Raw genomic sequence first — 22,926 nt, 5'->3', positions numbered from 1 at the left:
TTAGCTGAAACAAAATACTTTAAGATATTGTACATGTAATATTTTAGCAACTTACCTATAGACTATCTTGATGGAGTGTAAGTAACCCAATGCACTGGCAATCTCAGCAGCATAAAATCTTGCTCTATGCTCAGGAAAAGACCGTTCTCTTTGTAAGTGAAAAAATAACTGCAAAATTGGGAGGACATTAGTATCATTCACACACAGTACTCAACAAAAAAATTCTCTATTGTTATTTATTTATTTATCTATTTGCAAGCGGGAGGAGGGCAGACAGAGAATGGGCATACCAGGGCCTCTAGTCACTGCAAACGGACTCCACATGCATGCACCACTCTGTGCATCTGCCTTTTTGTGGGTACTGGGTAACTGAACTTGGGTCCTTAGGCTTGGTCAGTAAAGTACTTGCTGCATAAGCACAACATGAGCTTAGATCTCCAGCACACTTGTAAAAGTAAAGCATGGCCATGTGTGCCTGTTAACTCAGCACTGGGGAGCAGAGAGATCTAAGGATCCTCTGGGCTATGGTGAGATCTAGGTTCAGAGAATATACACTCCCACATATAGGTGCCAACACACACAGAAACACTCATACACATCGACAGATAAATGATAGAAGAAATAAGATTTCTATGGAAAACTGACAATCTTTTTTTGTTTGTTTGTTTGTTTTTTCAAGGTAGGGTCTCACTGTGGCCCAGGCTGACCTGGAATTCACTATGGAGTCTCAGGGTAGCCTCAAACTCATGGCGATCCTCCTACCTCTGCCTCCAAGTGCTGGGATTAAACACACGTGCCACCACCCCCAGCTAAAAACTAATAATCTTGATGTTGACGTAATTATTTTACTAGATTTTCTGGACTGCTTAGTAAATGAAAAAGTTATAAAGCTATACTGAAGATTATATATGCTAGCATCATTTAATCTGCCAGTCAGTTTTGAGGTAGGAACATAAGGAAGAAGCTGGACTCAGAATGGCTTGCTCATCTCAGTATCATGTAATTTACTTGCTGACTGATACTTAGCTTTGTGGCAGTAAAGAAAGCATTACACAAGAAAGCAGTACCACATGTTAAGGTTAAAATATAAGTATGAAAAGATGGGCGTGGTGGCGCATGCCTTTAATCCCAGCAGCACTTGGGAGGCAGAGGTAGGAGGACTGCCTAGAGTTTGAGGCCACCCTGAGACTACCTAATAAATTCCAGGTCAGCCTTGGCTAGATTAAGACCCTGCCTTGAAAAACTTAAATATAAATAAATGAGATGTAAGTATGGAGGGCTAGAGTTATGGCTCAGCAGTTAAAGGCACTTGTTTGCAAAGCCTAGTGGCCTGGGTTCGAACTCCCAGGACCCACGTAAAGCCAGATGTACAAAGTAGCATATGTATGTGGAGCTTATTTGTAGTGGTAGTAGGCCCTAGTGGGTCTATACTTTCTGTGCTTTTGTTTTTTTTCTCTCTCTCAAATAAAAACATTTAAGGGCTGGAGAGATGGCTTAGCGGTTAAACACTTGCCTGTGAAACCTAAGGACCCTGGTTTGAGACTCGATTCCCCAGGACCCACATTAGTCAGATGCACAAGGAGGTGCATGTGTCTGGAGTTTGTCTGCAGTGGCTGGAGACTGGGTGCACCCATTCTCTCTCTCTTTCTATCTGCCTCTTTTTCTGTCTGTTGCACTCAAATAAATAAATAAAAATAAAAAAAAACAATTGAAAAAAAATATTTAAAAGATTTGAGTGTGGTGGTGCATGGCTTTCATTCCAGACTTGGAAAGCTGAGGTTGGATTGCTCTAAGTTTAAAGCCAACCTGGGATTACAGAGAGAGTTCCAGGTCAGCCTAACTCAAAAAGAAATAAAAAGGGGGCCTAGAGAGATGGCTTAGTGGTTAAGTGCTTGCCTGTGAAGCCTAAGGACCCTGGCTCGAGGCTCGATTTCCCAGGACCCATGTTAGCCAGATGCACAAGGGGGTGCACGCATCTGGAGTTTGACTGCAGTGGCTGGAGGCCCTGGCACGCCCATTCTCTCTCTCTCTCTCTCTCTGCCTCTTTCTCTCTCTGCCACTCTCAAATAAATAAATACTAAAAAAAAAAAAAAGAAAGAAATAAAAAGGGGGGCTAGAGAGATGACTTAGTGGTTAAGCGCTTGCCTGTGAAGCCTAAGGACCCCGGTTCGAGGCTCGATTCCCCAGGACCCATGTTAGCCAGATGCACAAGGGGGCACACGTGTCTGGAGTGCGACTGCAGTGGCTGGAGGCCCTGGCGCGCCCATTCTCTCCCTCTCTCTCTCTCTCCCTCTCCCTCTCCCTCCCTCTATCTCTCTCTCCCTCTCTCTCTCTGCCTCTTTCTCTCTTTGCCGCTCTCAAATAAATAAATACTAAAAAAAAAAAAAAAAAAAGAAAGAAATAAAAAGGGGCTGGAGAGATGCCTTAGCAGTTAAGGGACTTGCCTGCAAAGACAAAGGACCCAGGTTTGATTCCCCAGGACCTACATAAGTCAGATGGACAATCTGGAGTTTGTTTGCAGTGGATGTTGGCCCTGGTGTGCCCATTCTTTCCCTCTCTCTCTTTCTTTCTCTCTACCCGCCTCTCTCTCTCTCAAATAAATAAAAGTATCTTTAAAAAGCATGAATATAAGGGAAGAAAAGAGCAGTAATAATTATAAAAAAGATGGGTGTGGTACTGCATACTTGCAATCCCAGCATCTACAGGCTGAGGAGGAAGAGGTTGAGGCCAGCCTGGGCTATATAATGAGATCCTAGTTAAAAAACAAAAAACCCCACACATGACAGCAAATGCCTATAAATCAAACACTCAGGAATCAAGACGAGAATACCTCCATGAGTTCAAGGCCAGTCAGGGATACAAAGGGAAGTATCAGGTTAGTATAGGGTTATATAACAAAACACTCTCAAAAAGCCAAAAGAAAAAAAAAAAAAGCCATAAAGACAGTAACAGAGAATTCAGATTGAAATAACATTTCTCCTGCCTTTACCCTCTTTCCTCATTTTTACGCCTTGTCTGCCTATTGCCATACTCCACTCCTCCTACACCACCACCATATTCTATTGTGTTTCAATCTTTCTTTTTTATTCTTAGCAAAGAGCACCTTTGAGATGACAAGCCTGTCTCTTGCCACCTTTGCTGATGAGGTCTGAGCATCTACTGTTTAAAAAAGGCTCAGAAAAGAAGCAGCCTTTTTTGTTGTTGTTGTTTGTTTTGTTTTTCAAGGCTGGGTCTTACTCTAGGCCAGAGTGACCTACAATTCACTATGTAATCTCAGGGTGGCCTTGAACTCACAGCAATTCTCCTACTTCTGCCTCCCAAGTGCTGGGATTAATTCATGTGCCACCATGCCCAGCTGCAAGTCTTTTTTTTTAAAAATATTTTATTTATTGAGAGAGAGCCAGGGAGACAGATAGAGAAAAAGAATGGGCGCACCAAGGACTATAGCCATTGCAAATGAACTCCAGACACATGTGTTACCTTTTGCATCTAGCTTATATGGGTCCTGGAGAATAAAACCTGGGTACTTAGGCTTCACAGACAAGTGCCTTAACTACTAAGCTATCTCTCCAGCCCTAAGAAGCAAGTCTTAAAACAGCATGAAGAAACCTCAGGTAAAGAAGGAGACCTGCACTAGTAGCTCATCCACACTGAATATTTCAAAGACACATGGGTCTTGGCTGCATCTGGACCTGGACTAGTAAGAGCACATTGTGACACCAAGAAAGCTAGCTTCTCAGAACCTTGTTGACCTACAAAATGGGCATCAAGAGCATTTATCTCAGGGCTAGACACAGTGGCACATGCCTACAATCCCACTATTCAGGAGACTGAGTCAAGGAGGATCACCAGTTTGAGAACAGCCTGGGATACACAGGGAGACTTTGTAACAAAGCCACAGTTTATCTGAAAGAGTTGCGATAATTGAAATCCATGAAAAATAATTACAAAGTATAAGCCCTCAATAAATTCTCTGTATATTAGCCTTGGAGCACACATTAAAAAGACCAGGCATGGTGGCACATACCTTTAATACCAGCACTCAGGAAGACAAAGTAGGACAAAGCCAGTATGGGACTACAGAGTGAGTTCCAGGACAGCCTGGGCTAGAGTAAGACCCTACCTTAAAAAAAAAGAAAGAAAGAAAGAAAGAAAAAAAGAAAGCAAACAAGCAAGCAAGAAAAGATAACCTACAAAGTGGGAATGATGTAGGGCCATCTTTATAATTGAATAAGGATAGCTGGGGGACACAAAATCTTGCCTCCACACTGCATTAAGTGACTTGTCATAAATGTAGGGAGTTACATAAGTTCTTTTAAATACACTAGCCCAAACTGGTCTAGGATGTCTGACCAGCTTTCAGATCTGCAGACTAGGAAATGGTCTCTTCCTAATATTTTATGTTTTCTCTCTCTCCCTCTTTATATGTGTGTGTGTATGTGTGTTGTAAAACTCACCTCCCCTCCGTTAACAAAGTCCAAAACAAAATAAAGCTTTTCAGTTGTTTGGAAAGAGTAATGCAATCCAACCAAAAATGGATGTTTCACATTTTTCAACAGCACATTACGTTCAGCCATAATATGTTTTTGCTGGGGGAATAAGACAAAGATTCAATTTGCATTATACACTAGAAAATAACCATTAATGAAGAAAATAGGCTCAGGAGATGTAATAGCTATTTTACTTTACCTCTTTTCTGTTGACAACTATTTTTTTCTGTAATACTTTGACAGCATAAAATTTCCCATCCAGTTTCCGTTTTGCAAGAAGAACCTATTGCAAAAGATTGTGCAAACAATTAGATTTCACTATTTTTATAGGTATTTCCTTGACAATTATCCAATATCTCTTAAATTTTATAAAGTAAGTCTACCAGGGACCTAGGTAATGTTTTTGTTTTGAAAACTCAACACTACTAAATATACTTCTGAACTTTCCTTCTCCTTAGATATTTTAAGAAAACAAAAAGGATGATAATTATTTGAAAAGCTAGGAATCACTTGTTGGTCATTTAAAATATAATGGTAGGGCTGGACAGATGCCTTAGCAGTAAAGGCACTTGCCTACAAAGCCAAAGAGCCCAGGTTCAATTTCCCAGGACCCACAAGGGTGCAACATCTGGAGTTTGTTTACAGTGGCTGGAGGCCCTGGAATTCCCATTCTCTCTCTCTCTCTCTCTCAAATAAATAAATAAATAAACAAAATAAAATATAATGGTAATGAGATTTTTACCAATTTGTACCAAATAAGATACCAAAATCTGCACTACTTTAAAGACTCTTATGTTAACCTCAAGTCCTGAAGAGTGTACTTAGAAAACACAGCTGCTGGGGCGGGGAGATGGATTAGCAGTTAAGGCATTTGCCTGCGAAGCCTACGGATCCAGGTTGGATTCCCCAGACCCACATTAGCCAGATGCACAAGGTGGCACATGTGTCTGGAGTTCATTTGCAGCAGTTGGAGGCCCTGATGTGCCCATTCTCTCTCTCTCTCTCTGTCTGCCTCTACTTCTCTTTTTCTCAAATAAATAAATAAATAAATAAAAATATTTTTTAAAAAAGAAAGAAAACACAGTTACAGGCTGGAGAGAGAGCTTAGAGGTTAAGGTGCTTGTCAGCAAAGCCTAAGGACCCATGTTCAACTCTCCAGATTGCATGTAAGCCAGATGCACAAGGTGACGCATATGGGCAAGGCCGCACATGTGCACAAGATGGCATGCACGCTTGGAGTTCAACTGCAGTGGCTGGAGGCCCTGGCATGCCAATTCTCTCCCTCTCTCACACACACACAAAAAAATTACAAAAAAAATCCCCCAAAAGCTGACGCTATAATCTCCTGGCTATATAAAAGAAATGAGCAGCAAATAAATTTTTCAGTGAACAAAATTCAGTAGTTTATTTTTAGATTTTTCTTTAAACTTAGAAGAGTTCAGAGGAAGAAGCATGGTGTAAAGCCACACTTTTTTTGGGCGAGGGGCATCGAGGTAGGGTCTCACTCTAGCCCAGGCTGACCTGAAACTCAATATGTAGGCTCAGGAAACCACACTTTAAAGAAAAGTCTGGGTTGTCTGAAAATATTTAGGAATCTGAAGAAACCTAGAGGATGCTGAACCCCCCCCCAAAAAAGAGAAAAGACAGACTTAATGCTCCATGTAACATTCTGCTCAGTGATGGGACACATATACAAAGGTGCATATTACAAAGCTTCAGTATATATTTAGCAGGATCATGTAGGTTTGTGCAGACACACTCTTACGAGGCACCCACCAAGAGTAAACTACTCAAGAACACATTCCTATTGTTAAGAGACCACCCACAAGTTCAGCTGTGTAACTGTTCTCCAGGTTTTTCTGAGGCAGTCAAAGTAACTAGTGACACTGGCGTAGCACCTCCAACTGATCTTCCTTGCCAAAACCTACAATCTCAGTCTAAACACGAGAAAAACATCAGACCAGCCCAATATAAGGACATCCTAACATACCCTAGATCAGTACTCTAATCCCACTGCAGGAACTGTGATAGCATAGAGGAGCCCCAGTAAACTACATGCTTACATTAGCACAATGTCCATGATATAACAAGTGGTGATTATATATGCAGTGAATGAGAAAACACACATGGAGTTAGTTAGCTATATGTGTCAGCCTCTGGTCTTAAGGGAACTCAGAAAACTAGAGATATCAAAAGCTATTAATATAATGATATAATTATATACATATTCATTTTTACTACAGGTTGAACAAAAACACAACACAGAACTTCGCCTCACAGGCAGAAGGGCTCTTACTTAACTACACATTTGGCATACAAAAAAGTCCTAGGATTCACATATATTCTTTAAGTACTTATTCTTTGAATAAGAAAAAAAAACAAACAAACCCTTACCTTGCCAAAGCTGCCTTTTCCAATAACTTTTAAAAAATCAAAGTCAGTTGGTTTAGCACTAAAAATAAAAAAAAAAAAATGACAGAACTGGCCTTTTAGAGACTAGAAACATGTAAACTTATAAACATTTCTCAGCACCTCAGTCTTTAACAAATAAATGTTGGGTACAAAATATATAGACATGATTACCCGAGGTTTCCCACTGGTAATGTATTCTCTTTATTAAGAGAAATGGCATCTACTTTCCCTGGATTATTTTAGACATATGTTCTCTTTGGGGAAAAAGTATGGAGATATGTACCTCTTTATACATATCAAAATTATCTCTTTTTTTAAACTTCTGGGCTTTTAACTTGGGGCCTTTCCACTACTACATACCCAATCTCTCTTTCTAAGCCACTTTTATTAACCATGAACTTCACTAATGTTGTTAGTAAAGAAACTGAATTATATAAATTAGTGGTATATTCCAAGGAATATTTAGTAACTAATAATTCTTCTGGGAAAAAAAGGTACTAATTATCAGCTAAGAAAACCTTCTAGTGGAAGGGGCTGAAGAGATGATTCAGAGGTTATGATGCCTGCCTGCAAAGCCTAACAACCTGGGTTTGATTTCCCAGTACCTATGTAAAACCAAATGCACAAAGTGGCACATGTATCTGAAGTTCATTTGCAGTAGTTAGAGGCCTTGGCACACCTATAGTCACTCACTCTCTCCTTGCAAGCAGATGAATAAAATATTTTCAAATCAGAAATTAAAAAAAGAAATAAAAAACAACTTTTGCTGGGCATGGCGGCACACACCTTTATTCCCAGCACTCGGGAAGCAGAGGTTGGAGGATCACTGTGAGTTTGAGGCCACCCTGAAACAACATAGTGAATTCCAGGTCAACTAGGGCTACAGTGAAACCCTACCTCAAAAAACTAAAAAAAAAAACTTTCTAGTGGAAAGACTGGGGATGTAGTTCAGTGTTTGCATAGTATGCACAAGGCCCTGGGTTCAAACCTCAGCACATTAGGGGAAAAAAAAAAAACAGGGCCTGTAAAGAACTTGTCACTGGGCTGGGGAGATGGCTTACTGGTTAAGGGAGCTTGCTTGCAAAGCCAGACAGACCTGGTTCCATTCCCTAGTAGTCACATAAAGCCAGACACACAAAGGCCCATGCATCTGGAGTTTGTCTGCAGTGGAAGAGGCTCTGATGAGCGTGTGCACACACACTCCCTCTCTCTCAAACAAACAAATTAAAAATTTTTTTTTAAAAAAACTTAGCCAGGCGTGGTGGCACACGCCTTTAATCCCAGCACTAGGAGACAGAGGTAGGAGGCCACCCTGAGACTACATAGTGAATTCCAGGTTAGCCTACCTCAAAACCAACCAACCAAACAAACAAACAAAAAAACTTTCTAGTAGAGAAACAAAGTCTCTAATGTTTTACATCTAAGTACCTTACTGTACACTGAAGACAAAAGAGTTCTTCACATGGATAGTAATGTGAGGAAAGCCAGAAAAAGGAGATTGTTCTTTTATTTGTTTTAACCTGGCAGGTAAAAACAGCACTAGCCATATACAGGCAATGCCCATGGTAGTAGAAAGTTGAACTACAGCCAGAAGAGCTATTTCCTCCAGAACAGACTAAATTCCTATGAGTTGCTGGTGTAGAGACTGGCAATAAAGCCTGAATAGGCCATCCTTGGTCTTAGTCAACAGTTCTCAGACTGTGTTCCTCAAACTTTCCCTTGTGCTCAAATGTACAAATACGAGTCACTAGAAAAACAAAGTTTAATACTTTAATGTGCTAATATCCATCATGACTCCTTTGAAGAAAGTTGTCTAGCTAGGGTAAGCGAATAGCACTAAGGAGAACATGTCCTTTCTTCCTCTTCTCCTCACCTCCCCAGGATACCTTATAGGACTAGTAGTCCCTTGGAAAATATGTGCAGGTAATTTTCCTTATATACATAAAAATGAAACAAGAGAAGTAACAATGAAGATAACAGCAAAATCTAATTAGCAATTTGGAGATTTTAAAAAGCAGCCTTTATATAGGTCCACTAAAGTAGGGCAAACTAGAGCAGTGAGTTGGTTAAGCACATGACAACATTATATTCATAATAAATAGGAACATATTTTACAGGTCTCCAGTTAAATTGGTATAACTACATTTATATGCACACTCACAAAAGTGCTTCTTCAAAGTGAAAGGATTATTTGAAATAAAAGAAAATGAACCTACTGAGGATTTCCAGTTGGTCCCAGGTTGATGTTCTGTGAGGTAGAATGTAGCTGTATAGGTAGAAAAACAAAGCATTCTTACTGGAGCTTTAACCTTATCAGCTAGTAAGTGTTTTTTTTTTTTCCACATTTTTTATGAGAGAATGCACGTGACAGGGAGAGAACTAGCATGCCAGGGCCTCTAGCCACTGCAATCAAACTCCAGAAGCATGCGCTACCTTGTGCACATGTGTGACTTTGTCCTTGTGTCACCTTGTGTATCTGGCTTACGTGGGTTCTGAGGAGTTGAACATGGGTCCTTAGGTTTTGCAGGCAGGCACTTTAACGGCTAAGCCATCTCTCCAGCCCTAATGTTTTGAAAGTGTGTGTGTGTGTGTGTGTGTGTGTGTGTGTGTGTGTGTGTATGAAACCTAAGGCCCTAATTCCTAACATATATTCAATACACACATCATTTTAAAAAAAGTTATTTTGAGAGAGAGAGAGAGAGAATGGGCATGCCAGGACTCTTGACCACTGCAGATGAACTCCAGATGCGTGAGCTCCCTGTGTGCATGTGCAGCATTGCACACTTGCTTCATTGTGTGTCCGTATACCTGGGACCTGGAGACTGAAGCATGAATTCTTGAGCTTTGCAGGCAAGCACCTTAACTGCTAAGCTGTCTCTCTAGTCCATAAACATCATTTTTAGTATGACTAACTTTCAAGGACAGTTTTAAGAAAAAAGGTAAGCCAGAACCCATGTGCTAAGTTGACAAATAGAACTAGTAAGCAGGGAAAGTGTTTTAGGAACAGATAGGCATTGGAAACATTCTTTAAAAAGAGGAATCAAGCTGGGTATGGTGGTGCATGCCTTTCATTCCAGCACTTGGGAGGTGATCGCCGTGAGTTCCAGGCCACCCAGAGACTACATAGTGAATTCCAAGTTAGCCTGGGCCAGAGTGAGATCCTATGGAGGGGGGCAGGGAGGAGATGGCTTAGCAGTTAAGGTGCTTGCCTCCAAAGCCTAAGGACCCAGGTTTAATTCTTCAGTACTCATGTAAGCTAGATACACAAGGTAGAACATGCATCTGGAGTTCGTTTACAGTGACTTGAGGGCTGGTGTGCCCAATCTTTCATTATCTACCTCTTTCTCTCTTTCTCAAATAAATAAATAGGAATCACTTTTACATTTAAAAAACTTGTTAAAATACTGCTTATTTTTCAAATTTACTAAAGACAGAAAATGGCAGGATGGTTGTGATAATTGTAAATAGTGGATTTTCTGGGTTTTTTTTGTTGTTTGTTTTGTTTTGTTTTCCCTTCAATATAGTGTCTCACTCTGGCCCTGGCTGACATGGAATTCACTATGTAAGTCTCAGTCTGGCCTCAAACTCACAGTGATCCTCTTACCTCAGCCTCATAAGAGTAGCTTGAAATTCAACTCAAAATTCCAAAAGTTTAATCTAGCAGTCCTGTAGGAGAGGAGATCTATTTTGTCTTTAAAGCCGACCTCATGGGTGCTAGACATACAATCAGCCACCAACTACTACACTAGCATGGCATAACCATTTTTTTTTTGCTTTTTTTTTATTTTTTTATTTTTATAATTCTGAGTTTTTTCTTTTTTTCTGGGGCAGGGTCTTACATTAGCCCAAACTGGCTTTGAACTCAAGTCAATCATCCTGCCTCAGTCTCTAGAGTGCTAGAATTCTAGGCACAAGCTACCATGCCCAGCTAGTAGAAACTTTTTTTTTTTTTTTTTTGGTTTTTCGAGGTAGGGTTTCACTCTAGTCCAGGTTGACCTTGAATTCACTATGTAGTCTTAGGGTGGCCTTGAACTCATAGTGGTCCTACTACCTCTGCCTCAAGTGCTGGGATTAAAGATGTGTGCCACCACACCTGGCTAGCAGGGCTGAAGAGATAGCTCAGTGGTTAAGACACTTGCCTGTGAAGCCTAAGGACCCATGTTTGATTCCCCAGTACCCGTGTAAGCCAGATGCACATGGTGGCTCATGTGTCTGGATTTTATTTACAGTGGCTGGAGGCCCTGGCTCACTAATTCATTCTCTCTCAAATAAATAAATAAATAAATAAAACTATTTTTAAAAAGCTAGGTATAAATGAATTTTAGTTTATATAAGTTCAAGTTCTTTACACATTCAGGATATTAAATCATTTATGTCTCAACTACATATATTTTTATAAAAGCCCCATATAAGTTATAAATATGAAAAACCTACCAATATGAAGGATAAATATTTTTCCACATATTTTGTCCTTTTTTCCTTTTATTTCCTAAGTTCTTAAGTAACATTCTTCTTGCCAAACACATTTGCACACCCCTGTAATCCCAGCACCTGGGAGGCTGAGACAGGAAGATTGCCAATTCAAAGCCAGCCTGGACTGAGACACTATTGGGAAAAAAAAATCAAACCAAACCAAATAGCCATTCAAACAAGCAAAAATTAGTAATTTGGGAAAATTCAATTGTGGCTGTGGCTGTAGCTCAATTGGCAGAATTTTCCTCTAATATAAACAAAGACAGCCCTAAGTTCAATACCTGGCACTATGTAAACTGGGCATGGTGGCACAAGCCTATAATGCCAGCACTTGGAAGGTGAATTGTATAAACATCTTAAATAGAAAAAAATCTGTTTTATATAAATGCCTCTTCATTTATTGTCTTTGACTAGCTGCTTGAAAATAAAATTAAAAACATCCTTTTGCTTTGTCCTAGGAGTACCTATGTCACCCATGCAAAAGCTAAAATCTGTTTTCTTCACTGAGAATCCTCTCAGAGTAACCAGAGGAAAAATATTTTTTTTTCTAGTAGCCATATTCAAGAAATATAAATATATATATATTTCCTCAAATACTTAGTTCTGGAGCAGAAATGTTCCAACTCATTATCTTTCCAATCAGAGAAAAAAGAATCATAACAAATGAAAAGATATCACAAAAATGTCTTCAATCTAACACTTCTGATCTTCATTATCATAAATTACCTTTGCCCATAGCTTCCAAAGATGAATATTTGAAATATCTTCCTAACACAAGCTTATTTATTTATTTAAGCTGATTTTATTTATTTATTATCATAATCCAGTTTGAAAGTTAAGAATGACCTATTCTTAGCTGGGCACAGTGGCACACAACTTTAATTCTAGCACTTGGGAGGCAGAAGTAGGGGTATCACTGTGAGTTCAAGGCCAGCCTAGAACTACAGATGAGTTCAAGGTCAGCCTAGGCTAGAGCAAGACTCTTGGAAATCAAAACAAAACAAACAAAAAAAAAATGACCTATTACTTACTAGGAAAACATACTATATATGTAGCAGAAATAAAGTTAATTGATGCCAACAGGCACATGTGCACTGACTGCTGTACACATAAACATGTGAGGTGTATAATGATGTGGTCAAAGGGGCTTTTTCTGCTAGTGAAAACTCAAAATAACAGTTTCAGGTATTATACACACACACATTTTTTTGTTGTTTTTTTTTTCCACAATGTTTATTAACATTTTCCATGACTATAAAAAATATCCCATGGTAATACCCCCCCTGCACTTTCCCCTTTGAAATTCCATTCTCCATCATATTACCTCCCCATCTCAATCATTCACATTTTTTTTCCAAAAGATAAGATGTGAAGTAAGAAAAGCAGAACATAAACTGTAGACACTATATGATTTTAGATAACTTCAGAGATAAAATTACTAAAATGATGAAAATTACCAGGTTACTAGGTCTGGGTGACAATAATATAGATAATACTTTTCTTCTTACTTGCTAATTTCAAATTTTTAAAAAATATTTTATTTTTGTTTGACAGAGAAAGAGAGAGAGAGAGAGAGAGGGAGAGGGAGAGAGAATGAGTGCGCCAGGGCTTCCAGCCACTGCAAACAAACCCCAGACGCATGTGTCCCCTGTGCATATGGCTAATGTGGGTCCTAGGAAATAGAACCTGGATCTTTTGGCTTTGCAGGCTAACACCTTAACTGCTAAGCCATCCCTCCAGCCCTAATTTCAAATTTTTAATTAACCCGCATTATACTTTTCATTATTAAAAAAGCCCGCGTTCTGGCCAGGCAGGTGACTTAGTGGTATATGCTTGAAAAGCCCACTGGCCAGGATATGATGCCACAGTACCCACATAAAGCCAGAGGTAAAAGTAGTGGATGTGTATGGGCTGTAATGCAGTGACAAAGGCCCTGGCATGCCCCAACATATAAGTAAATAAATCAATAAATAAAAGTACTAGTCTTATGAATTTTATCAGAACAGTAGTCAGTAAGTGTAAGTTGTTTTTAGGTATTCTATACAGTAGAATTATCTGTGGATAAAATTATTTCATTTTGAGTTAATGGCTGAAGTAAAGTAACCAACTTCATCTTGGTAAATGGTATTTTTCCTGTTCAGAAAAAAAAAAAAAAATCTGCCAAGTAGCTCATGAACATAATCCCAGCACTTGGGAAGCTGAGACAGGTGGACCTTGTGAGTCAGAGGTCAGCCTGAACTACCCAGTGAGTTCCAAGTCAACCTGAGCTAGAGTGAGACTTTGCATCAAAAAGGGGGGGGGGGGGGCGGCTGGAGACATTGCTCAGTGGTTAAGGCACTTGCCTACAAAAGCCTAAGGACCTGAATTTGATTCCCCAGTACCCATGTAAAGCCAGATGCTCAAGACGGAATGTGTGTCTGGAGTTCCTTTGCAAGGGCTGGAGGCCCTGACATGCCCATTCTTTCTATCTGCATTCTTTCTCTCCCTCCCTCCCTCTCTCTCTCTCTCTCTCATAAATACATAATAAAATATTTTTGAAAATTCCTCTTACTACCTTCTGAGTACTCCTTTCATCTTCATCTTCAGAGGGATCTGACTGGTGCTTTGGGCTGTCCATTTGAAGGAATGCTCTGACATCTGGACTGAAAGCAAAAATTGACTTGATTATGACTTTGAAAAAGCATGTCTTCAAATTATAACCCTTTTAAAATAATATGAAAACAAACTACAATGTTAGCATTTGTAAAAAGAAAATTGCACAAAAAATTTTAGTAATATTGTAATCATTTTTTAAAAAGAGAACCCTACAAGTATGCTTGTAATAAGCATAAGAATAAGTGAGATGCTACTTTATATCCATCAACTGACAAAAGTTAGAAAGATAAATAACAGCCACGTTGGGAAGGACACAGCCCTCATACGTTGTCGGTGAAAATGCAGAATGAGGTGATTTTCTAAAAGGCAATTTGGCAATACTTGGAGAAACTTGGCATTTTTCCTAAACCCAGACATTCCAGGCTAGAGAGTGTACTATGTACAGGTCTAGTAGAAGGCAAGTAGCCAGGAAGCTTGTCTCAGGGTTCTCTCTCCAGATGAACTGGACACAAGGAGGACATCTACCACCAGGAATGAGTAAGAAGGCTTGGTAGCTGTCATTATGTATACATCCTAAATATACCCCAACAACAAAGCAACAACCAGGCTGTACTTTCCAAAAATAGATATCTAAGGAAAAGAACAAAGTAGGTATCTACAGTAGGGATGAAATGGGGAGAGATGGCTTAGCAGTTAAGGCGCTTGCCTGCAATGTCTAAGGACCCAGGTTTGAATCTCCAGGTTGCATGTAAGCCAGATGCATAAGGTGGTGCATGAGTCTAGAGTTTGTTTGCAATGGCTAGAGGCTCTGGTGTGCCCATTCTCTCCCTCTCTCTAATAAATAAATTAAAATAAATTTAAAATTTTTTTTAAATGGAAAAATGAACAAACATTATACAAATTTTAAAAAATCATTCATTGTATAATCAACTCCTAAATTTATACCCACAAAAAGAGTAGTAAATAAAAATAAAAAATGCCTTTAATTCCAGCACTCAAGAGCCAGAGGTAGGAGAACTGCTATTAGTTCAAGGTCAGCCTCAGACTACAAAGCAAGCTCCAGGTTAGCTTGGACTGGACTGAGACCCTACCTTGAAAACAATAGCAAAATAAATTAAATAGATAAAAACATTCACCTCAAATCTCTTACATGAATGTTCACAGTAGCATTATTCATGAGAGCCAAAGTAGAAATTCCACAAATGTCTACCAACTTACAAATGAATAAACAAAATCTGATGCAATCATACAATGAAATATTCAGCTACAAAAGAAATGAAGTATGTTTACCTATTACAACAAGGATGAATCTCAAAAACATTACACTAAATAAACAAAGGAAGAGAAAAGGCCATGTTTTGTATGACTTCACTGAAAAGAAATGTCCAAAACAGAAAGCTATTTGGCACTATCCACTAGAGTTAAATATATGTATGTATATACAAACATACACACAGTACAATTCAAAACTTTGGAAATGTATGTACATGGTCACCAAAATATATAGTAATAGAAATGATATTTATAAAAGCCAGGAAAAAATGTAGTGTCTCCTCAAAATCATAAGTGAAGTTTTAGTGTTATAACAGCTAAAGAAGAGTCTTTAGGGTATTCTCATACTGCTAGGAAAGTATATACTATACAAGTTCTCTGGAAATCAGTTGGAACAGACTCCATCTAAAGTGTTAATATGGTTTATAAATCAGACCAAGTAATTTTTAATAATAATAACTATTGTTATTATTATTTTGGTTTTTCAAGGTAGGGTCTTGCTCTAACCCAGGCTGACCTAAAACTCACTCACTCACTCTCTATATATTTTTTGGTTTTTCTAGGTAGGGTTTCACTCTAGCCCAGGATGCTGCAAACTAACTCTGGATGCATATGCCACCTTGTGTATCTACATAGGTCCTGGAGTATTGACCATGGGTCCTTTGGCTTTTCAGGCAGGTGCCTTAACCACTAAGCCATCTCTCCAGCCCATCAGTAGTTTCCTTTTTTTTTTTTTTTTTTTTTTAATACATGTACCTTGTAACCACTGCTATTCCATTTAGGATGGAAGATACTTCCAGTACCCCAAAAAGAAATAGCCAAGAGGTTTTTAAATTTAATTTTTTATAATTATTTTTACAAGGTAAGGTCTCCCTCTAGTCCAGGCTGACCTAGACTTTACTATGTAGTCTTAGGCTGGCCTCACACTCATGGTGATCCTCCTACCTATGCCTACCAAGTGCTGGGATTAAAGTACCACCACACCATTTTTCAATTTTTCTCTTATTCATTTTCATTTTTGCTTTGAGACAAGATCTTAAGTAGCCCAGGCTAGCCTTGAACTTGAGATACATTCCCAGCTTATGGTTTATTTCAAATGACTCTAGGGGCTGGAGAGATGGCTTAGCAGTCAAGGTGCTTGCCTGTGAAGACTAAGGACCGAGGTTCAATTCCCCAGTACTGACATAAGCCAGATGCACAAGGTGACACATGTGTTTGAAGTTTGTTTTCAGTGTCTGGAGGCCCTGGTACACCCACTTTCTGTATCTGCCTCTCTCTCTAAAAATAAGCAAATATATAAAATATTTTAAAAATGATTCTAAAAATTAGCTTTTCCCATTTGAAATAAAGCTATTGCTGAACTTCATATGTAGCTCAGGATGACCTTGAACTACTTACTTATCCTCCTTCCTCTGCCTCCCGAGTGCTATGATTACAGGCATGCGTTATCACTCTGGGCACTATTTTTAAAGTGTATTTTGCTAACACTAGTAGCAGCATGCACAAAGGTGTTCATTCTATACTTGCTGTTTGACTTTGTACTCTTTATCTGTTGTATTTTTAAATTTTTGATACTAAAATACATGCAAATTAAGGTTCTATTAACAAAAGATATAGAAAAAAATATTTTAAAAGATCTAGAAGTCAGGCATGGTGGTGCATGCCTTTAGTCCCATCACTCGGGAGGCGGAAGCAGGAGGATCACCATGAGTTCCAGGACACTCTGAGACTACATAGTGAACTAGGTCAGCCTGGACTAGAGTGAAACTCTACCTCAAAAAAATAAAAAATAAAAATCTAGAAAATATGTCAGCCTGGGCTAGAGTAAGACCTTACCTTGTAAAAATAATTTTTAAAAATTAAATTTAAAAACCTCTTGGCTATTTGTTTTTGGGGTACTTGAAGTATCTTCCATCCTAAATGGAATAGCAGCAGTTACAAGGTACATGTGTGTATGTGTATGTGTATGTGTATGTGTGTGTGTGTGTGTGTGTGTATGTACATATATATATACATATATATGTATATGTATTTAAGGAAACTACTGATGGGCTAGAGAGATGACTTAGTGGTTAAGGCACCTGCCTGAAAAGCCAAAGGACCCAGGGTCAATACCTCAGGACCTACACAGATACACAAGGTGGCATATGCATCCAGAGTTAGTTTGCAGCAGCTGGAGGCCCTGGCATACCCATTTTTTCCCCCTTCTCTCTCTCCTTCTCTCTCTTAAATAAATAAGTAAAATTAAAAAAAGAACCTGAGTTGTATATGTAACATTTATATTATTTTATAGTTCAATATTTTAAAATTTGGAAATATTGAGCTAGAGAGTTGGCTTAGCAATTAAGGCATTTGTCTGCAAAGACTAAGGATCCAAGTTTGATTCCCCATTACCCACATAAAGCCAGATGCATAAGGTGGTACATGCGTCTGGAGTTTGTTTGCAGTGGCTAGAGGCTCTGGCACTCTCATTCTCTCTTTATCTATCTGCCTTTTTCTCTCATTCACTCTCACTCTTCCATAAGCAAATAAATAAAATAAAAATTTTAAATTTAAAATAATGACAATACTTTCCAGTTGAATTGCAATGTCAATTGTAATATCTTTTAAAAAATTATTTATTTATTTATTTATTTGACAAAGAAAGAGGACGAGAGAGAGAGAGAAAGAGAGAGAATGGGTGTGGCAGGGCCTCCAGACACTGCAAACAAACTCCAGACACGTGCTCCCTCTTGTGCATCTGGCTAATGTGGGGTCTGGGGAATTGAACCTGGGTCCTTTAGCTTAGCAGGCAAGCACTTTAACTGCTAAACCAGCCCTCCAGCCTAATTGCAATATCTTTATACTATTACATTTCAAGGTCCAGAATATTTACTATATAATGTTAGATGTTCCAAGTCACACTTAAAAACTATCACCAGACACTATATACTTATTCCACACCAAAAGCTATCAAAGGAAGACAAATTCAAGTTCTGAATATATGAATTATATTTGACAATTCAGTGCTATGTAGATTCAAAGTCATCCCCAGAGCATATACCAAAAAACAATGGGTTAGAAGAGAAGATTTAAGGTAAAGATAGCATAAAACATGCTCTAAGAAAAGGAATCACATTAAAAAGATAATTGTGTAAGCATCTATACAATGAAAGAATCTTTGCTGAACAACAAACCTGACATAAGATCTCTGAATACAAATGTACCCCCACCATTCTTATTATGGAAAGATGCTGCTCCTATTAGATCATAATCCTGGTGTCAACACATGGGCGGGACCTTCCCAACCTTTGTCCCCGAGGAAAATCCACAGCTCTGGACAGAAGACCATGTTGGAGAGTTGCCCAGTGGAATGTGCTGGGCCCACAGAAGACTATGCTGGAGGAGGTCCAGTTCTAGTACTTTAGTTACCTTAGTAAATTAAATAAATTTGAAATCAGGTCAGAGGATCTGCTCATCTTGGTAGAAGCCCTCTGGGAAATGTAAAGTACCATACAAACAGCAATCCCAGCTTCTAAATATTTCTTGGGATTAAGGGTGTATCTCAGGATAAAGTGCTTACCAAACATGCACAAGGCCCTGGGTTCAATCACCCCCACAATTTTAGTTGCTCAAAAAATAAAGTCCTTCACTGTTCTGATTCTGGAAAAACGTGTTTAAAATGTTATGCTCTCATCATCACTACCATAAGGCAAACTTTACATTTACATTACATTGCTTTACATTTATACAGATGGTCTAAGGAATGGCCACCAGTTATTTTACTTGATCTTCTTTATGTCTTAGCATATAGAAATATATATATACACACACATATATATTTACACGTAAACTACAAGTCATAGTAATTAATACCCAAGAATCAACTGCCACACTCAAAAATGAAAAACTAGACAAACAGACCTACCTAGGGCTTTTCCTAAGTATTTATGATAAGATTCCCCTGTGCCCCACCTGGAGCTGCAAGTGCACAGAAAGAAGCTTACACTCATGAGAGCAAGACAGAACCACAGGGCATGGAGAGTGCTTTCACCCAAATCAGGTCCCGAACACTGTGGGAAAGAAGCCTGTGTGGTCCACAGAGAGGAAGACTCCTAGCAACACAGAGAATGGTGGCAAGAGGACTTGAGACCTGCCTCCAGCCTTTTGTTTTGAAATCCAGCTGTTCCAACCACCACACCATCTTAATGCTTAAGTGTCCTAACCTGTCATCTCAGTCACCATGTACCACACCTTGAGTTTTTTTTTTTAAATTTATTTATTAGAGACAAAGATAGGGAGAGAGAGAATGGGCACCCCAGGGACTCCAGCCACTGCAAATGAACTCCAGATGCATGTGCCACTTTGTGCATCTGGCTTATGTGGGACCTGGAGAATTGAACCTGGGTCCTTAAGCTTCACAGGCAAGTGCCTTAACCACTAAGCCATCTCTCCAGCCCCACACCTTGAGTTTTAATGTGTTGGCTTTCTCTTTCCTTCCTTTCTTCTTTCTTTCTTCCTTTCTTTCTTTCATTCTCTGGAATAATCACATAGCCTGTAAGTTCCAGGATGCCTTCCTGAGAAGAGCTGGCCACATTTTTCTGTCATCTTCTCACAGCTCTACCATAAAAATTATATGAGGGGCCAGAGAAATGGCTTAGTGGTTAAGGAGCATATATACCCAGGACAGATTCCCTAGTACCCACATAGGCCAGATGTACATGGTGGAACATGTGTCTGGAGTTTGTTTGCAGTGGCTAACGGCCCTGGTACACCCATACTCATTCTCTCTCTCAAGTGAGTAAAAAATTTTTAAAAATTATTTTCCTTCTATTCCTTATTTAAATGTCTATCTAGCCTACTAGACTGGGACACCATGTTTCTGGAAGGTACAGACAATATTCACTTAGCTTTAAAACTCAATGTAGGGCTGGAGAGATGGGTCAGTAGTTAAGGAACCTGCCTGCAAATCCTAATGAGCCCAGTTCAATCCCCAGTATCCATGTAAAGCTAGGTGTACAAAGTGACACATGCATCTTGAGTTCATTTGCAATGGCTGGTGGTGCCGTGGTGTGCCCATTCTCACTCTCTCCTCCTTGCAAATAAATAAAATATTTTTTAAAAACCCAATGTAACAATGATTGTGATGGGGAGGTAATATGATGGAGAATGGAATTTCAAAGGGGAAAGTGGGGGGGGGGGAGAGAATTAACACGGGATTCATTTTTTTTTTTTAAATCGGGCATGGTGATGCATGCCTTTTTAAAATTTTATTTATTTATTTGAGAGCAACAGACACAGAGAGAAAGACAGAGGGAGAGAGAGAGAATGGGTGCGCCAGGGCTTCCAGCCTCTGCAAATGAACTCCAGACGCGTGCGCCCCCTTGTGCATCTGGCTAACATGGGACCTGGGGAACCGAGCCTCGAACCGGGGTCCTTAGGCTTCACAGGCAAGCGCTTAACCGCTAAGCCATCTCTCCAGCCCGGGATTTTTTTTTAATAATCATGGAAAATGCTAATAAAAATTAAAAAAAAAAAACAATGTAGGAGCCAGGCATAGTGGCACATGCCTTTAATCCAAGCACTTGGGAGGTAGGAGGATCACTGAGTTCGAGGCCATCCTGAGGCTACACAGTGAATTCCAGGTCAGCCTGGGCTAGGGTAAAACCCTACCTCAAAAAGCAAAATAAACAAAAAAATTCAATATATACAGCAGATACTTAGGTACTTTATGAAGGCATGGATAAATATATTATTAAATAATTAGCAAGATGTTTTAACCAAATGAGGAAAATTTATTTCAGGTTTAAGATGAAAGTAATACAACTACCAAAGGAAGAAAGAATACGAGTTGAAGGAAAAGAATGGATAAAGAATACTGAGGGCTGGAGAGATGGCTTAGTGGTTAAGTGCTTGCCTGTGAACCTAAGGATCCTGGTTCAGGGATCGATTCCCCAGGCTCAATTCTCCAGGACCCATGTTAGCCAGATGTACAAGGGGGCGCATGCATATGGAGTTTGTTTGCAGGGGCTGGAGGCCCTGGTGTTCCCATTCTCTCTCTCTATCTGCCTCTTTCTCTCTCTGTCACTTTCAAGTAAATAAATAAAAATAAAAAATGAAACAAACAAACAAAAAAAGTTTATTTACAAAAAAATACTGAAAAAAGTGTCCAGGAAGATTGTACAAGCATATAAAGCAGTATCTTTATGATGTGTTCTTAATACTCTTAGGTTTGGTTTCACTGTCCTTTTTCTTTGCAGAATATTTATTTATTTGAGAGGGAGAGAGAAAAAGAGGCAGATAGAGCTGATGTGGTGGCACACACCTTTAATCCCAGCACTTGGGAGACAGAGGTAGGAGGGGCACTATGAATTCAAGGCTACCCTGAGACTACACAGTAAATTCCAAGTCAGCCTGGGCTAGAGTGAGACCCTACCTCGGGGGAAAAAAAAAGTGGGAGAGGGCTGGAAGGATGGCTTAGCAGTTAAAGCACTTGCTTACAAAGCCAAAGCACCCAGGTTCAATTCCCCAGGACCCACATAAGCCAGATGCATATGGTGGCACATGTATCTGGAGTTTATTTGCAGTGGCTGGAGGCCCTGGTGCACCTGTTCTCTCTTTTTCTCTGTCTCTCAAATAAGTAAATCAATAAAATATTTAAAGAAAGACAGAGAGGGGATTAGGGGGAGGAGGGTTGGGCTGCCACCGGAATCTTGGCGAGTTCCGGTCGTCGCTGCATCCCTAACCTTCCGCCATGGCCGCCTACAAGTTGGTGCTGATCTGGGACAGTGAGAGTGCCTGGAACCTGGAGAACCGCTTCAGCAGCTGGTATGATGCTGACCTGAGCCCCGCGGGCCATGAGGAGGCGAAGCGCGGTGGGCAGGCACTGCAAGATGCTGGCTATGAATTTGACATCTGCTTTACCTCAGTGCAGAAAAGAGCAATCTGAACTCTTTGGACAGTGCTGGATGCCATTGACCAGATGTGGCTCCCAGTAGTGAGGACTTGGTGCCTCAATGAGCGACATTATGGGGGTTTGACTGGTCTCAATAAAGCAGAAACCGCTGCCAAGCATGGGGAGGCCCAGGTAAAGATATGGAGGTGCTCCTATGATGTCCCACCACCGCTGATGGAGCCTGACCATCCCTTCTACAACAATATCAGTAAGGATCGCAGGTATGCAGACCTTAGTGAGGACCAGCTACCCTCCTGCCAGAGTCTGAAGGACACGATTGCCAGAGCACTGCCTTTCTAGAATGAAGAAATTGTCCCCCAGATCAAGGAAGGGAAAAGAGTCCTGATCGTAGCCCATGGCAACAGCCTTTGGGGCATTGTCAAGCATCTGGAGGGTCTCTCTGAAGAGGCCATCATGGAGCTGAATTTGCCAACTGGGATTCCCATTGTCTATGAACTGGACAAGAACTTGAAGCCCATCAAGCCCATGCGGTTCCTAGGGGATGAAGAGACCGTGCGTAAAGCCAGGGAAGCCGTGGCTGTCCAGGGCAAGGCCAAGAAGTGAAGGCCAGCTGGCTGACTATGACCCCAAGGAACACCCCCCCCCCCCGTCCCCATGTCCCGTGCCCCTCTCCCTAACACCTGTCACACTGACTACATCTTTAGAATCTTAAGTTGTAGCTGCACATGGGGACCGGTGGCTTCCATTTCCATCTTGGTGCTTTGTCTCCTGCACCCACTCCCTTCATAG

At 40.0% G+C, this 22,926-nt stretch overlaps 1 protein-coding gene and 1 pseudogene across 3 annotated transcripts in view; one reads left to right on the top strand and one right to left on the bottom strand.

The window, feature by feature from the left end:
• The window catches only part of LOC101596981 (serine/threonine-protein kinase Sgk3), a 148,641-nt gene that overhangs the window by 24,147 nt on the left and 101,568 nt on the right, over positions 1-22,926 (bottom strand). For 2 of the 3 annotated variants that reach the window (XM_045143789.1, XM_045143790.1), the window contains exons 6-11: positions 13,930-14,017; positions 9,119-9,168; positions 6,885-6,942; positions 4,690-4,773; positions 4,458-4,589; positions 56-168 (exon numbers count right to left, since the gene is read on the bottom strand). In XM_045143789.1, the coding sequence (XP_044999724.1) occupies positions 56-168; positions 4,458-4,589; positions 4,690-4,773; positions 6,885-6,942; positions 9,119-9,168; positions 13,930-14,017 (525 nt within the window). The remainder of the gene's footprint in view (positions 1-55; positions 169-4,457; positions 4,590-4,689; positions 4,774-6,884; positions 6,943-9,118; positions 9,169-13,929; positions 14,018-22,926) is intronic. The other variant, XM_045143791.1, reaches the window with a different exon arrangement.
• On the top strand, positions 21,976-22,785 carry LOC101617770 (annotated as a pseudogene).

This window comes from Jaculus jaculus, chromosome 2 (assembly GCF_020740685.1).
Source record: "Jaculus jaculus isolate mJacJac1 chromosome 2, mJacJac1.mat.Y.cur, whole genome shotgun sequence".
NCBI lineage: Eukaryota > Metazoa > Chordata > Mammalia > Rodentia > Dipodidae > Jaculus > Jaculus jaculus.
The sequence above is the reverse complement of the archived record's forward strand: the minus strand, read 5'-3'. Positions and strand labels throughout refer to the sequence as shown.